The sequence below is a fragment of the Lithobates pipiens genome, unplaced genomic scaffold (assembly GCF_037356315.1).
Source record: "Lithobates pipiens isolate NorthernLeopardFrog02 unplaced genomic scaffold, aLitPip1_a1.2 Scaffold_22, whole genome shotgun sequence".
In the NCBI taxonomy this organism is placed as follows: Eukaryota; Metazoa; Chordata; class Amphibia; order Anura; family Ranidae; genus Lithobates; species Lithobates pipiens.
The window spans coordinates 34,680,726-34,697,597 of NW_027507784.1; the positions used below are offsets into that span (position 1 = coordinate 34,680,726).

Below are 16,872 nucleotides of genomic sequence, written 5' to 3' on the forward strand. Positions count from 1 at the left end.
CAGTCGTAAACTAAAAGCTGCGTAAATTCCAGAAAACGTACCTTAGTTTGTAGATGTGACAACTTTTGCGCAAACCAATAAATATACAGTTATTGACTTTTTTTTTACCAAAGACATGTGGCTGAATACATTTTGGCCTAAATGTATGACTAAAATTGAATTTATTTGATTTTTCTAATAACAAAAAGTAGAAAATATCATTTTTTTTCAAAATTTGCGGTCTTTTTCCATTTATATCGCAAAAAATAAAAATCGCAGAGGCAATCAAATACCATCAAAAGAAAGCTCTATTTGTGGGAAGAAAAGGACGCAAATTTTGTTTGGGTACAACATTGCATGACCGCGCAATTACCAGTTAAAGCAGCGCAGTGCCAAATTGTAAAAAGACCTCTGGTCATTTACCAGCAAAATGGTCCGGTCTGAAAGTGGTTAATGAAATTCGTGTTTATTTTAAAACCATTCCTACTTTTCCAACTATTCAAACTTTTTCAACTTTTTCTTACGGATTTAAGCTATTCATCCAGTTAGCTTTAGCAATTCAGCTATTCAGCATTCCCACTCATTTTCTCCAGGAAATTCATTTTTCTAATTATTATTCTTATACAGGATTTATATAGCGCCAACAGTTTACGCAGTGCTTTACAATATAAAAGGGAGACAATACAGTTATAATAGATATGACAGTTATTTGTCCTAATTCATTATACAGAAACCATATTTTAGTAACATGAAGCCATCACTTGTCTTTGTAATGGTGAAAGCAGTTGGGCAGATCTAGTAATTATTATTGTTTCTCATAACATTGGTCCAAGGACTCGGTAGCTTTTACTGAATTGCCTAAAATAAACAACTGACATGCAAGCAATGGCAAATTTGTCAAGCTTTTCATATAAATTGGGAACCATTTGATAAACTACAAAAATGTGATCACTTCTAACAGTGTTCAACACACCACCCTAAAACTATTCATTTTGGCTGTAAAAGGAATATGTGTTAACATACAGTTTATGTAACTGTAAAGGTTACCTTGGGATGCACATAGTCTTGTGAACGACTGGTAATCTGATATTTGGTTTTTGTGTATACGGTGTCATTGGTTTGAGGAGGCTTTGCAACTCTCTGAAATCCTAATGTTTTCTTTTCCTTGTCAAGTCTCTGAAGCAGAATTAAATTGGTGCAGATTAATCAGGTTGTAAGACATAACCATCACCCTAGCTAATGTAGGAACAGAGTAGAGAATGTTTCCAATGTATCAAAGGGGGGGGGGGGGGATTTTTCTATGTTAAGAAAGAATAGCAACACACAGGAGCAACATAAAGAGTAGCAGAAAATATAATAACCATTCAGGGTTCAGGTCAGGTTTTCGTGAACAACCACCCCCAACCTACTGATACTTTCCCTGCACTCCTGAGCAGCTCTGTTCTCCCATTGGAGCCAAAAGGCCAAACCCTATTGTGAACATTATGTTAGAACATACACAGGGTTAGTGACTGTCCCCTCTACTTTGCTTGCCTGGTAATTGGCCGCTGAGGCCTGGGCACTGCATCTCAAGAAAAAAAAAAAAAAAGTCACATGCTCCCCTATTCAAACACTGGGCATTTCCCCAGGGCTCTGACAGAGAAAGAACCTGTGTGTATGAAGGAGTAGTTTATCCTCCCCTCTGCAGTTGGCACTGTGTTGCTGGTCACTGTACAAGAGGAACTTTGTTCCTCTGAAGCTTCTGTAGGTAGCACCAGAGAGGGCAGGTGTCCAGTTGGATGTAACACTGGATAACCTCTTTAGTGAGGATAATAATAAGTAGCACTGTCCCACTACAGTTGGCACACATTTGCAAAGTGGATAGGGTAGGGAAAGAATCTCCACTGGATAGGGACATTGGGGATCATTTACTAAAGCCCCTTTCACACTGGGGAGTTGGCGGCGTCAGCGGTAAAGCGGCGCTTTACCGTTGTTTTTGCGGGGGTTTCGGCCAAAAAAGGGTTAAAACGACCCTCAAAGCGTCACTGCTGGCGGTTCAGCAGAGGTGCCCATTCAGTTCAATGGGTAGGAGCAGTTTAGGAGCGGTGTATACACCACTCATTCAACGCTCCAAAGATGCTGCTTGCAGGACCTTTTTTTACTGCTCCAGTGTGAAAGCCCTCTGGGCTTTCCCACTGGAAACACAGGAGAGGCTCTTTTTAGCACTGTAGCACCTGTAAAGCACCTCAGTGTGAAAGGGGTCTTTAGGCAAATCCACTGTACACTTGGAAGTGCAGTTGCTGTAGATCTGAGGGGGACATGCAAGGAAAAAAAAAACGCATTTTAGCTTGCACGTGATTGGATGATAAAATCAGCAGAGATTCCCTTCATTTCAGATCTTCCCCTAAGATCTACAGCGACTGCACTTCCAAGCGCACTTGTGGTGCAAAGTGGATTTGCCTTTAGTAAATCAATCCCATTGTAATTATCCTTAGGGAGAGGTTTCTGTCAAGGAGGGACATAATAGGGATACTGCTGCTGGCTACACTATCTCAAGCAGGCTACAGACGCAACCTAGGTGCTAGCTAGAGGGCGGGACCAATTGACTTTTTAACCCGGAACGCCGCGCAGTTAAGCCACGCCCCTTTGACAAAGTCGTAGTGACGAAACCGGTCAGAGATTGGCTTCACGGCGACCGGGAAGTGACACCTTTGCACGCTGGGACCCGGATAAACACAGCTATGGAATAGAAGCCCTGCTGCGAGCTAAATATCGACTTAGGTATTTGCTGGATTAGTGCAATAAATAACTCCAGTGAAGTAGGGCTGGCAGACATTACCGTATGCTACCTGGCTGTGCGATCTGCTGTGGGATCCGCTGTGCTTGGCAATTTTAACTGTGTAATGATTGATTGGTTATGTTAAGTGCCTACTGCATTTGCCAAATAAGAAACTGTTTTGAATGAGAATAAATTGAAACAAAAAGGATCTACTCGATGTGGAGCTTATTTTTTTCTATGTGCTGCTGCTATTGCTGATTAACGGAGGTATAAATTTGGAGTGGAAGCGTGGGTTCAACACACACAACTATCTTCTGTTTATTATTGGAGAACGGAGATATAATGTCACGATCTGGAGTCAGGCTCAGAGACCAGTAGCTATAGCAGCAGAGCAGATATTCACACAGGTCACCCTGGCTGATGGCACGGGTTCACCTGAGGTGCGGGGTCTAAGCACTAACCGGTATTCACCAGAGCTCCCAAAGGTGGAGATGGGCTTGGCTGCGTGTTAGTGCCAGGTCGCGGTCCTCAGCATAGCCCCACCAGGAGGTGAGCAAGCCGGGGGTCTGGTAGCAGATATAGCAGGTAGAGATCAAGCAGAAGCGTAGTTGAGAAACAAGCCAAAAGTCGGTAACCAATAGTTGCAGGTTGGGATTCAGCAGAAGCGTAGTCCAGGAGCAAGTCAAATGTCGGTAATGAAAGGTAGCGAGGATACGGTCGGCAGCAGGAGAGATAGAAGCAAGATATTGGCTGGTAAAGGCACAATATTCTGGCAAGGAGGAAGTGCAGAGACATGGCTTATATCAGGAAGTTCATGGGAGGAGCAAAGGGTTCAAGGTTCAAGACAAACAAGATTCAAAACAAGATCACTAAAGGAATTGTCCAAGGAGCTGTCCAAGGAGCTGTCCAAGGAGCTGTCCAAGGAGCTGTCCAAGGAGCTGTCCAAGGAGCTGTCCAGCATTCCCGGTGGCTCAGCAAGCATAGTCACTGCCAGACACACCAGAGGTCCCAGGTTCAAGCCCAGGTCCTAACATATAAATTAGAAGCGATTGTGCTGATAGTTGGAGTAAGGCTCATTATATATGAATTTCTGGTGAGTTTAACACCCTGAGGCAGTGTGGAGCACCGTGTGGAGGATTTTGTGTGAAGTGCACTTATTTTCCATCTATACCCACTGGAGTCACCCACTACGGCCCTTTTCTGGACTAGTTTACATTCTCATCTCTTGCTTTGCTCTTGGCATGGGAATTGTTTGAATAATCTCTAGCAATAGCGATCGATCGATTTCATGTACTCTTATTCATGTGTTCCTGTAATTTTTATGTGATTTATGTGAGAATATATATGAATCAACTATGCTAATATGTAGAGTTGATGGGAGCGCTGCTTAAATTATTTTGAATGAATTGTTTTACTTAAGTAGATCAATACGTTCTTTTAATCTGTTTATGCAACCTAAAACTCATCAATTTTTAATGCCGCTTGTACCACTACCCTGCCTACAGCCGCACCACTACTCACAAACTGTTGCGGTCATGAAAGCCTTGTTCAGTGACAACTCTAGTGCCGTGTTCAGTTCATGGTGCTGCTAACATTGCTGTGAGCTCTTACACTGCTGTTACCCGTGATAATGAGACTTTGACATTATATTGTTTTAGGATTACGGGTCTAAAACCTTCGTGCTGTTCTTCAAGTTTTATTGCTGTTACAACTGAACTAAATAATAACAGTGCCACTTTCCTTGGTCACTCTGTGCTTTTCTTCCATCTTGGGGACCCACCAATTACTGGTGGAAACTAGAAGAATGTGGATATCAGTGCACGGGGTTGTTTTTCAGGAGAATATTTAAAAACGATTTAAATGCCATTAAAAAGTTAAAAAAAATGTTTAACCTCTCCGATGTGTGCAATGAGTGGCAGTAGATGTAGGTGAATTTTATATTCTTCATATTCAGGTTCTCCTGGACAAACTATCCGGAAGTAGATGAGTACAATTCCATGAATAGGGATCTTTTTTTTCACAAGTGACAGCAGAGGGCCCAGGCAGGAGAAGGTGGGATTCTCCAGAACTATATAAAATGGTTCCACTCGTGTCGGGCTTTTAAAGGCCATGTTCCCATCTATAAAGTGGGCACATTTAATACTTGATGGGTCCCCAGTAAAACCTGTGAGATAAAGAGTAAGTTACAGTATATTATATACAAAAATACAATGGTATGCAGCAAACAATGAATCTAGTTTATTTTATTTTTTAATGCTTCAAGAAAACCACTCACAAATGGGCTTATGTGAGAATCTGAATACTTTCACTTATGGCTCCATGCACACTGGAGCTGATAAAACTGCAGTTTTTTGGAGTTTGGACATTTTTTTTAACAGCCCATAAACTCCCCTCTATGTTATCCTATGTGTCCATGCACACATGGAAGTTTTTTTTTTTTTTTTTTAACTTTTAGGCTCCATGCACGCTGAAGCTCAAAAAAGCTTTTTCTGGACGCCAGATTGCTGGCAGAAAACGCTGGTTGAAAAACGTGCTTTTAACAGCGTTTTGTACTAGCGTTTATTAGCATTAGCGTTTATGGGCGTTTTAAATAAAAATACACAGAGGACACTCCAAAAATCCCACAGTGCATTGAAAAAATAGAATGCCGAAAACTAATTAACGCGTGTTTATGAGCGGTTATAAGCGTTTATGAGCGTTTATTGGCATTTGTCGTTTTGTGGCGGTGAAAAACGGCACTTTGAACGCAATTTTCTGGTGTTCAGAGAAAAGCCCATAAACTCCACTGCTCATTAAAGCTAAAAAACGGCCATGTGTGCATGGACACATAGGCTAACATAGAGTGGAGTTTATGGGCTTTTAAAAAAAAACACCCAAACTCCAATAAACTGCAGTTTATGAGCTCCAGTGTGCATGGAGCCTTATCAGCAGTGGAGTTTATGGGCTGTTTTCTGAACGCCATAAAACCGTGTTCAGGAGTCGTTTTTCTGACCATAAAAAACGTCAAACGCTCAAACACTGATAAACGCTCAAAAACGTGGCTCGCCAGCGTTTAACGTTTTTGATCCATAAAAAAAAAAAAAACACACATTTAAAAAAAAAAAAATGCTAAAAAACACTGTAAACCTATCTATTTCAAATTTACTTTTACGTTAAAGTGTAGCAGACGGGTGTAGCAGTGATTGAAGGTTCAACAATGCTAAAATCTTGGGTGTTGATCTGTAGGAAGTCATCACCTACAGTAGGAGCTGGAAGCTGGGAGAGTCTGCTGGCTGAACCCCCATGAGGGTGCTACACCAGATACTTGAGTGAAGGTGACATTTGTAGATTCCCAACTAGGTTAGGAGCTTTTGCAGCAAGACTCAAATGGGATCATATGAGCTAAAGTAATATGGCTATTCAGGCCGGGTTCACATATGAGCCATATGCGGCTCACAGCAGGGGGTCCAGTGTGTCCTCGTTCACCATTTCAGGTCCGATTTAAGCCCCGAATTTTGGACTGAATTTGGACCTGAAACGAACCAAAAGACGCACCAAGATGCACCGGACCCACTGTCGGAGATATGTGAACCGGCTGTACAGAGAGCCGGTCAAAGTCTTCTGCTATTGCGAATTGGATGCGGATAACTGCAATGATGTGAACCCAGCCTAAAGGATAAGTTCACCTTTTCCAGGTTAAAAAATGCGCATTTACTATTTTTTATTTTTTTTGTAGGCGCCTGGAAAGCATTCCACCCATGGTCAACAGAGTGCGGGTGTAATGCAGGACTCCTGCAGACTTGTACAGGCAGACAGTAACACAATGACAGGAAGACTCCATAAACTACCTGGAACGCTCAACAGCAGTCTGGTAGTTCATTGAGAACTACAAGCCAACAGCCACAAAGGATGTCGGTACTTGTAGTCCATTCATTTACAGAATGGCCATGCTCTTCTTTTAAGATAGTGACAGGAGGTGTGAGGGGGCCTGCTGTCATCATTGGGGGGGGATTGGGTGTGGGAACCACAGTAAAGACGATTGGAACAAGTAATGTGTAGTACGGCAGGTGATGCGGCGTACGTGAGCGAGGAGAGGTGAGGGGAGGGGCTTGACTGCGGCGCCCTCATGTGTGGACGGAGGAGATCCCACTATACCAGCGGGTGTGGAGCGCGGTGAGAGAGCGCTCGGCTCCGGGAGAACGAAAGCAGTCCTCCCCTGTTGATGGTACCCCCCTCGCCGGTCCGCCTGCCTGCTCGCCTGCCTGTCCAGCCGCTGGGGTGCACGAAAGTTACATGCGAGGCAAGCTTAAACAGAGGTGCCAACGTGACTAGGAGAACTCCATCTGGCGGCAGGTAGAGGAGAGGAGGTTCACTGGAGACGGAGGAACCCCTCCTGGATCCCCCCCCCGGCTCCCCTTCTGCTTTCTCCCCCTTCTGCTCTCGCAAGGGATGATCTCCCTGAAAAGGTTGGATCCCGAATGGAACAGGAAGAGCTGGAAATAAGGTCAGATCGTTGCTGTGCTGTATCTCTGTTATTTTGATCAAAAAGTAATAGAATGATGGACTGTTGAAATAAGAGATTCAATTTAACTGAGAGATAGGAGAGGAATATTGTGCACAGTTTGGAAGCTGGAGGTTCCAGGAAGAAGCTGAGTAAAAACATAATAAGTATAACGAGTGCTGACTAATCCAGACCTCCCTCCTTGTCCCCTATTATTTTTGCTGTCTCCCTTATCTTCTGGTTGTCTCCATTTCCCCCAGTGTTTTGCCTGGATAGACAGCGTGGTAAACTAAGGGGATAATATCAGAACCTCAATATTACCTCAATGAAAGCGATGTTCAAAAGAGAAGGCATCTTTATTAACATAAGTAGAAAAAAGGGGGAAAACATTGTCGTTTAGACCTGTGGCTGAAAACGGGGAGAAGCAGGAATAGCTGTGGAGGAAAGAACTGAAGGAAAAAAAAAAAAAACTCCCCCCTTCCCCCCTCCCTTGATCTGTTTATGGTAAAAAATACTGGGAGGTTCGAACAGTAAGCTGTATGGACAATTGTGCAACGTGGAGTGATATAATTACTCGCAAATAATATACTATCAGCAGGTGTACAGCTAGGAACCCAGAGTTGGACCCAGGTTGAAACAGTTTAAAGTGTTGGTGTCTTTATCTTCATTTTGTTTGCAGCCGCTCCCCTCCTTGCCAGCGTTCAGCACGAACAACCAGTTTGGTTGATCAAAGGACATTAAATTCCACAAATAAGTAATGATTTAAAGGGACGGTACTTAATACTTCCATATTCACTATAATTACAAAAAACGCTGTATAGAGGATGGTGCAATGTAGGTGATTTATTCATTTACAGACAATATATCAATAGCAAACCGTATGGTAGCAGCATGTAAGTGGATATAAGTGTAACAGCCCAGGAAATAAATCAGTGGCGTGCCGTGTACCCAGTGTTGATTGCAGGAGATAAACTCCAAGAAAACAGTGGAAAACTTATATGTATGAATATATGCTGGTGGAGTGAACGGTAGGAGTGGATCCCTAAAGTCACTATCCTACGCCTCTTTGGAAAGATATCTGGCAGGAGTAGTTACTCCACTTTCGCCCCACCCCCTTTATTTCCAAAAGCAAAAGGGGGAATCCTGGGGAAGAGAAAAATAAAAGACAACATGAGGGGAAGAAACCCCAAAACGAATGACCCGAAAGCCCCGAGGGAGAGTTTAACCACTTCAATACAGGGCACTTAAACACCTTCCTGCCCAGACCAATTTTGAGCTTTCAGCGCTGTCGCACTTTGAATGACAATTGCGCGGTCATGCTACACTGTACCCAAATGAAATTTTTATCATTTTTTTCCCACAAATAGAGCTTTCTTTTGGTGGTATTTGATCACCTCTACGGTTTTTATTTTTTGCGCTACAAATAAAAAAATACCGAAAATTTTGAAAAAAAAAATGTTTTTTTTTGTTTCAGTTTCAAAACTTTGTAAATAAGTATGTTTTCTCCTTCACTGATGGGCACTGATGGGGCTACACTGATGGGCACTGATAAGGTGGCACTGATGGGCACCAATGTGGCACCAATGAAGTGGCACTGATAGGCGGCACTGATGAGCGACACGGATGGGCGACACGGATGGGCGACACGGATGGGCGACACGGACGGACACTGATAGGTGGCACAAATTGGCACTGATAGCTGGCACGGATGGGCGGCACGGCTGGGCATGGATAGGCGGCACAGGTGGGCATGGATAGGCGGCACAGGTGGGCATAGATAGGCGGCACAGGTGGGCATAGATAGGCGGCACAGGTGGGCATGGATAGGCGGCACAGGTGGGCACTCATAGGCGGCACAGGTGGGCACTCAGGCGGCACAGGTGGGCACTCATAGGCGGCACAGGTGGGCACTCATAGGCGGCATCGGTGTTATAGTAATGGATGCCAATCAGTGCCAAACAATAATGCATGCCAATCAGTGATGCCCATTGTGGCCACTGATTGGCATCCATTATGGGCACTGATTGGCACCCATTGTGCTGACTGGCACCCTGGTGGTCTAGGGAGGATTATGGATTTTTATTACCTTTTCCCTGGTGGTCTAGTGGTGTCCCTGGTGGTCCAGTGTGGGCATCCTCGGGGGGGCTGTGCTGATAATCGATCAGCACAGACCCCCCCTGTCAGAGGAGCAGCCGATCGGCTCTCCTCTACTCGCGTCTGACAGACGCGAGTGAGGGAAAGCCGATCACCGGCTCTTCCCATTTACACTGTGATCAGCCGTGATTGGACACGGCTGATCACATGGTAAAGAGTCTCCGTCGGAGACTCTTTACCGAGATCGTAGTTGCCGGGTGTCAGACTGACACCCCGCAACAACGATCGCCGCGATGCGCGCCCCCGGGGGCGCGCAGCGGCTCATTATCCTAATCACGTCATATGACGTCCGGTTAGGATAATGAAACCACTTTGCCACCGTCAATTTGTAATAGGGCGGGCGGCAAGTGGTTAAACACAAGTACAATTCAGAAATATCTAAAGGAAACAACTCAAAAAAGCCCTGGCCTAGAGAGAAATCAAAAAGGAGTAAGAGAGAGGAAGAAAGACACGGGAAAATCAGAAGGGGCACGGGGAGACACCTCCGGAGAGGAGACGGATTCGGATCTGGAGAGCAGAAGGAGGGAGTTAAGGGTTTCCTCGCAAATACCTACAAAAAGTGAAATGTTAGATATGTTTGCGAAATTAGAAAACACTATTAAAGCGGAGATCTTAACAGTAAGGACGGATTTGGGACACTTATTGAGGCGAGTGGAAGAAGTGGAGGAACAAACAGGAAGACAGTCCAAAGAAATATCAGATTTAAAAATGCAAGCTGTGAAAATGCAGGAGGCACACAGGAGGATAATATACAAGATGGAGGAACAGGAAAACCAAAACCGACGCCAAAACCTGAGGATTAGATCCTTACCAGAACAACAGGGAGAAGACCTGAGTGTGAAAATAGGAAAGATATTCAACCCAATTTTGGGAAGAGTAGAAGATGCAGAGTTAAAAATAGATCGGGTGCACAGAGTTCGGAAACCCCCAGGGTTAAATGAAGAGGTACCGAGAGACGTGATTATAAAATTCCATCTCTACGAAGATAAAGCTAAGATCTGGAGTAAACTTAGAGGACTACCATCAGTTCAATTCGAAGGGGAAACGCTACAGGTTTTCATGGATTTATCTTCAAGGACTTTGGCACGGAGAAGAAGATTAAAACCTCTACTGGAACAATTGAGAAGAGCAAACATAAGATATAGCAGGGGATACCCGGCAGCACTTGTGGTTCAGAGGGAGGGAAGAACTGCTAGGCTTAAGTTCTTAGACGAACTGGAGGACTTTTGCAACAAAATAGGAGTTCCAACCCACACGATTCCTTTAGATCCATGGGAAATGTAATTTTATTGGTGAGGGGGGGGGGGGGGGGTAAGAAGTTTACTCTATGATATGGTGTTTTCTTGATTGAGGGGGGGGGGGGGAGCAGGGGGGGGGGAGCGGGGGGGGGGGTGGAGGAGGGGATGGATTGCTGAAGAGATTAGGGGGGAGCCGGGCTCTAATGCTCCTTGCCAGCAGGGCATTCTTGCTCTCTGGGGGGGAAGGGGAGAGGGGAGCCCAGTAGGGGGATGCCGTAGTCGGGGTCAAACCCTGGGAGAAAGGGCTTGCAGAAGAGGTAAATCTCACAATGCAAAGCAAAGGCCAGGAATGGGCCGGAGGGGGGGAGAGGGTGAGGGGGGAGGGGAGGGGGGATCCGGGAAGAAGAAAGGGGAAAATTTATTTCTGGCAGTTGAAAATAAAAAAAAGAGAAGAGGGGGTGCAAATAAGTCATAGAAGGTGTAGATTAATGTTTCTTTCAAGTAGTCTCGGATGACAGAGATAAGGTTTGTGTCATATAACATAAGGGGCTTGAATTCTCTTGATAAGAGATTTAAGCTCTTAAAGGAATTACAGCAATACAAAGCTGAAGTAGTGTTTCTTCAAGAGACCCACTTAACACAAGACACGAATGTTAAACTGTACTCCGATAACTACACGAATTGGTTTTATGGAGATTCGCCAATAAGGAGGGCTAAGGGAGTGGCAATTGGGTTCGGGAAAGAGATAAAATTTAAGGTGATGGACAGACTGACCGATCCGGAGGGTAGATACCTGTTCCTGAAGGGGTACCTTGGGGAAAAAATGTTTACCTTAGCAAATGTGTATAGCCCAAATAAAAATCCAATAGGATATTTGAAGCAAATCCTGAGGAGACTCGCGGATTTTAAAGTAGGAGAAGTAATACTGGCAGGGGACCTTAACTTTTGTATGGACCCGGCATATGATAGTACGTCCTGTGCAGGGGGGGGAGGGGGAGGGGTCTGAAAATGATTCAATTCAGACTAAGACAAAGTCAATTGATAGATGTATGGAGGATACAACATGAAAAAATAAAAGACTACACCTTCTTCTCCCCAGTGCACGGGACGTACTCTAGACTAGATTATATGTTGGTTGAACATAGAATGTTGGAGACCATTCTTGAAACAAAGATAGGAATAGTATCCCTGTCAGGGAAATAGGAGTTACCTTGTGGGACGCGATCGTGTTAACGCGCGTCAGCGCCCACGAAGACGCAATATGATTCCCAGACGAACGCCTGATGGAGCCTCTGATCGAGTACGCGTGCGCCGGGTAGTACGAACGCATTACGTTACACGTCGTAGGCGTACGGACGCGGTGGCGCGCTCACGACGTAATCCAAGCGCCGTGTCTATTTAAACGTTCACCTGACAGCATCACATTGCTGGTTTATCGTCAGCTCTTCCTGAGTACCCGTGCCTGTTATCTCTGCTACCTGATCTCCTGTTACCGACCCGGCTTGTTTGACCTGCTTCCGATTACTCTCCTGGCTCCGACTTCTGGCTTGTTCCTGATACTCCTTGTCTGCTCCCGGCACCCGACCTCGGCTTGGCTTGACCTCCGTTCCTGATCTCCAGTTCAGTATTCATCCTTCTTACCTCCGGATTGACCTCCCGTGTTTGACCTTCGGCTTGACCCTGACCCTGCCTTGGACTTCTTGCACAGTTGCCTCCAGAGACTGGTCTGCTCAGCATTTCCATCTACTGCTGCTACCCGGCAACCTGTGCTACTGTGGGCACTGCATCCCTGTGCCATCTCCAGGGTTGCACTGCACTCGGCCGCAAGGGGAGCCCTCTCAGCATCTCGGCCTCCTAACCTCGGTAGTGACAGTATAAACCAGCCAGATGCCAGAGGCCGACAGAGGCAACTCCCCGATAGAGGCCATCTTACGGGAAGTCATGGCCCTGACCCCAGCGATTAAGGGTCTCCAAGAGAGGTACCTTCGATTGGAAGAACGTCTGCAGCACCCTCCTGAGCCATCTGTCCTCTCCGGCCAAGATCCTAGCGCTATAGTCTCAACCTCTCCCGAGCCACGAGTCCCTGCACCAGAATATTTTCATGGGGACCGAAGAAAATTCAGAACCTTCAGGAACTCATGCTACTTGTACTTCTCTCTGCAGCCTCAGACATTTACTTCTGAAATGACCAAAGTGGGTTTTACCATCTCACTACTAAGGGACGATCCCCAGACCTGGGCTCACGGCCTACTAGAGCAACGCAGCTCTTCCATTAGTACCTTGGATCAGTTTTTTCAAGCTATGGCCCGTCTTTACGATGATCCCTTTCGGACAACTACAGCCGAAGCAACTTTGTACTCCCTCCGCCAGGGCGAGCGGCCTGCAGAAGATTATACAGTAGAGTTCCGTACTTGGTCTGCAGATGTCGGCTGGAATGAGGCAGCTTTAAAATATCAGTACCGGATGGGGCTGTCCGAGGTCCTCAAGGACGAGCTAGCCAGATTGGAGGTTCCCCCAACACTTGAGGAACTCATCCAACTTACCACACAGCTTGACAGGCGCCTACGTGAACGCCGGTCTGAAACCACTTGGACCTTTAACTCTACCCAGGCTCCACCTCCGGCCTGCCCAGCGGCATCCTCTGTTCTGAATGGCCCGTTCCGCTCTCCCTTGACCACTGAAGAGAGGCTTCGCCGCCGTCAGGCACATCTCTGCTTCTATTGTGGGGAATCAGGACATCGTATTGACCACTGTCCCACCAGGCCAAGTAAATCCACCCTCTGCACTCCATGTCATCTCCAGGTAACGAAACCCGCTTCAACCCACATCGCCCTTCCTGTCACATTGACGATGTCAGGTCAGGAGATCCACTTACAGGCAATACTGGACTCTGGGGCCTGCAGCTGCTTTCTGGACTCAACCCTGGCTAAAAATCTTGCTCTCCCGCTTCTCTTGAAGAAACAAAAGCTGACTGTCCGTCTGGCCGACGGCTCCCTACCTAGCTCCGGCCATGTCACCAGGGAAACAAGACCCATCCTAACGACCACAGATTCTGGGCATCGGGAGTTTATCAAATTCGACGTCCTGTGTTCTCCCATGTTCCCTGTCATCCTAGGAATCCCGTGGCTTCAGGCACACAATCCTCGGATTGATTGGTCCAAGAAAGAAATAGCCTTCACTTCAGCTTACTGCCAACAACACTGTCTGGACCCCGAATCTAGAAACTTGCCCAGCTGTTTGACCGTCCAACCCGTGCTCAGTCCCGCTCCTAACATACCAGCAGCATACCAAGAGTTCAGGGACGTATTCGACAAGGGAAAGGCAGATATCTTGCCTCCGCACCGTCCCTATGACTGCCCCATCGAATTATTGCCGGGAGCTCCCATTCCCTTCGGCCGGATTTTCCCTCTCTCCGAGACTGAACTTGAGGCCTTAAGACAATATATAGATGAGAATCTGGCAAAGGGGTTCATCCGCCCTTCCTCATCCCCTGCTGGTGCGGGCATCTTTTTCGTAGAAAAAAAGGACAAGACTCTGAGACCGTGCGTGGACTACAGGGAACTAAATAACATCACCCTCAAGAACCGCTACCCACTTCCGCTCATCCCAGAACTTTTCCAAAGGTTCCACACTTCCCGCATTTTTACTAAGCTTGACCTACGTGGAGCCTACAACCTCGTCCGTATCCGGAAGGGGGACGAGTGGAAGACGGCATTCAGAACAAGATTTGGGCATTTCGAATACTTGGTCATGCCCTTCGGATTGTGCAATGCCCCAGCAACTTTCCAGCACTTTATTAATGACGTCCTCCGGGAGTACTTGGACCACTTTGTCGTCGCCTACCTGGACGACATTCTGATCTTCTCGACCACTCTAGAACTCCATAGAATACATGTTAAAAAAGTGTTAGGTATTCTCAGGACCCACGGACTATTCGTTAAGGCCGAGAAATGTGACTTCGAAAAGGAGTCTATTCAGTTCCTGGGACTCATCATTTCCACAGGTGGAATCGCCATGGACCCCCAGAAAGTGAAATCCATCCTAGACTGGCCCGCTCCTTCTGACAAGAAGGCTGTTCAAAGGTTCATTGGGTTTGCTAATTTCTACCGGAGGTTTATAAGGAGCTTCTCCACCATAGTAGCACCCATCACGCAGACCACTCGTCAACATATCAAGTTTCTCTGGACTCCAGCAGCACAATCTGCCTTTGACCAACTCAAAACCCTCTTCACTACCGCACCTATCCTGCAGCACCCAGATCCCGCCTTACCCTACGTTCTGGAGGTCGATGCCTCAGAGGTGGCCACAGGAGCAATTCTATCCCAGCGGCAAGGTCCCAAGGCACTATTGCACCCTGTAGCCTTCTTTTCACGGAAGATGAGCCCCCCAGAGAGAAACTACGATGTAGGTGACCGGGAGCTTTTGGCAATCAAGACCGCCCTTGAAGAGTGGAGGTATCTCTTGGAAGGTGCCGCTCACCCCATCCTGGTCTTCACCGACCATAAAAATTTAGAATATCTTCGCACAGCTAAACGTCTGAGACCCCGACAAGCCCGCTGGGCTTTATTCTTCTCAAGGTTTAATTTTCATGTGACCTACCGTCCAGGATCAAAAAATGGCAAGGCAGATGCCCTGTCCCGGATGTTCCCAGACTCCTCAGAAAAGACTACACCTAGTACAATTCTGTCTCCCCAGAATTTCCTGCTAATGCAACCAGACCTAAGGGCTTCGATAGCACAGGCCTCTACCCAATGTACTGACGTAGAAGCTTCTTCCTTGAGAAGTCAGGACGGGCTTCTATGGCACCAGAACAAAATTTTTGTGCCTCAGCAGGCCAGGTTACTCGTACTAAGGACCTTCCACGACCACCCCCTGGCCGGCCATTTCGGGGTGCGGAAGACGATTGATCTTGTGCAACGGTCCTTATGGTGGCCTACCTTAAGATCCGACTGTAAAGAGTATGTTGATTCCTGTACAACCTGCCAACGAAACAAGGGGTCTAACGCTAGACCCTGGGGCCTGTTAAGGCCGCTACCAGTCCCAGAAAAACCGTGGAAGGAAATCTCTTTGGACTTCATTGTGGAGTTGCCCCCTTCTGAAGAGCACACTACCATCTTGGTAGTGGTGGATCGCCTATCTAAGATGGCGCACTTTCTGCCTATGAAAGGGACCCCCTCCGCCTTGGATACCTCAAAAATCTTCATTAAGGAAATTGTCCGCCTACATGGTGTACCCGACAGCATCGTATCAGATAGAGGGGTGCAGTTTACCTCCAGGTTCTGGAAAGAGCTCTGTAAGTTGTTATCGATTAGAATATGTCTATCCTCAGCCTACCACCCACAGAGTAATGGACAAACAGAGAGAACCAACCAGACGCTCGAACAATATCTGCGATGCTTTTGTTCTTTTTCCCAGGATGATTGGGCCTCCCTGCTCCCTTGCGCGGAATTCGCGTATAACAATTCAGTGCATGCCTCGACCAACCAATCACCCTTTTGGGCGAACTACGGGTTCCACCCTTCGTTCTTACCCAATACCATTCCTGAATCTACGGTCCCAGCCGTTCAGGATAGAGTAAACCTCATCCAAACGAACTATCAGTTGCTTCAGGATACCATGAAGAAGGCTCAGGAGGAATACAAGAGACATTATGACAAGAAAAAGAGAATTAACCCTGCCTTTAAGATAGGGGACAAAGTGTGGCTCTCTGCTGTGAACTTAAAACTGTCATGTCCTTCTCGGAAGTTGGGACCCAAGTTCCTGGGCCCTTTTGAGATTAGACGTATAATTAACCCTGTAGCATTCGAACTTGCTTTGCCTAATTCTCTTAGAATTCACCCCGTTTTCCATGTCTCCCTTCTCAAGCGTGTCATCTCCAGTCCTTTTTCAGGTAGAGAAGAAGTGCCCCCGCCTCCGGTCCAGGTTGGTGATGAAACCGAATTTGAAGTCGAATCTATCCTTGATTGTCGTCGGAGAGGTAGGACAATCCAATTTCTAATTAAATGGAAGGGGTATTCGGCTGAGGAAAATTCTTGGGAACCTGCAAGTTTTGTACATGCACCTAGACTCATACACAGGTTTCGATGTCTCCATCCTGAAAAATGGGCTCGTTTAGGCATCCGGAGGCTGCCCCTTGGGGGGGGGCACTGTCAGGGAAATAGGAGTTACCTTGTGGGACGCGATCGTGTTAACGCGCGTCAGCGCCCACGAAGACGCAATATGATTCCCAGACGAACGCCTGATGGAGCCTCCGATCGAGTACG

At 46.5% G+C, this 16,872-nt stretch overlaps 1 protein-coding gene across 1 annotated transcript in view; it reads right to left on the reverse strand.

Moving 5' to 3' along the window:
* LOC143923544 (NACHT, LRR and PYD domains-containing protein 1b allele 3-like) overlaps positions 1-16,872 on the reverse strand; it is a 62,810-nt gene that overhangs the window by 12,980 nt on the left and 32,958 nt on the right. The window contains exons 7-8 of the mRNA XM_077447302.1: positions 4,630-4,901; positions 1,027-1,155 (exon numbers count right to left, since the gene is read on the reverse strand). Coding sequence (XP_077303428.1) covers positions 1,027-1,155; positions 4,630-4,901 — 401 coding nt within the window. The remainder of the gene's footprint in view (positions 1-1,026; positions 1,156-4,629; positions 4,902-16,872) is intronic.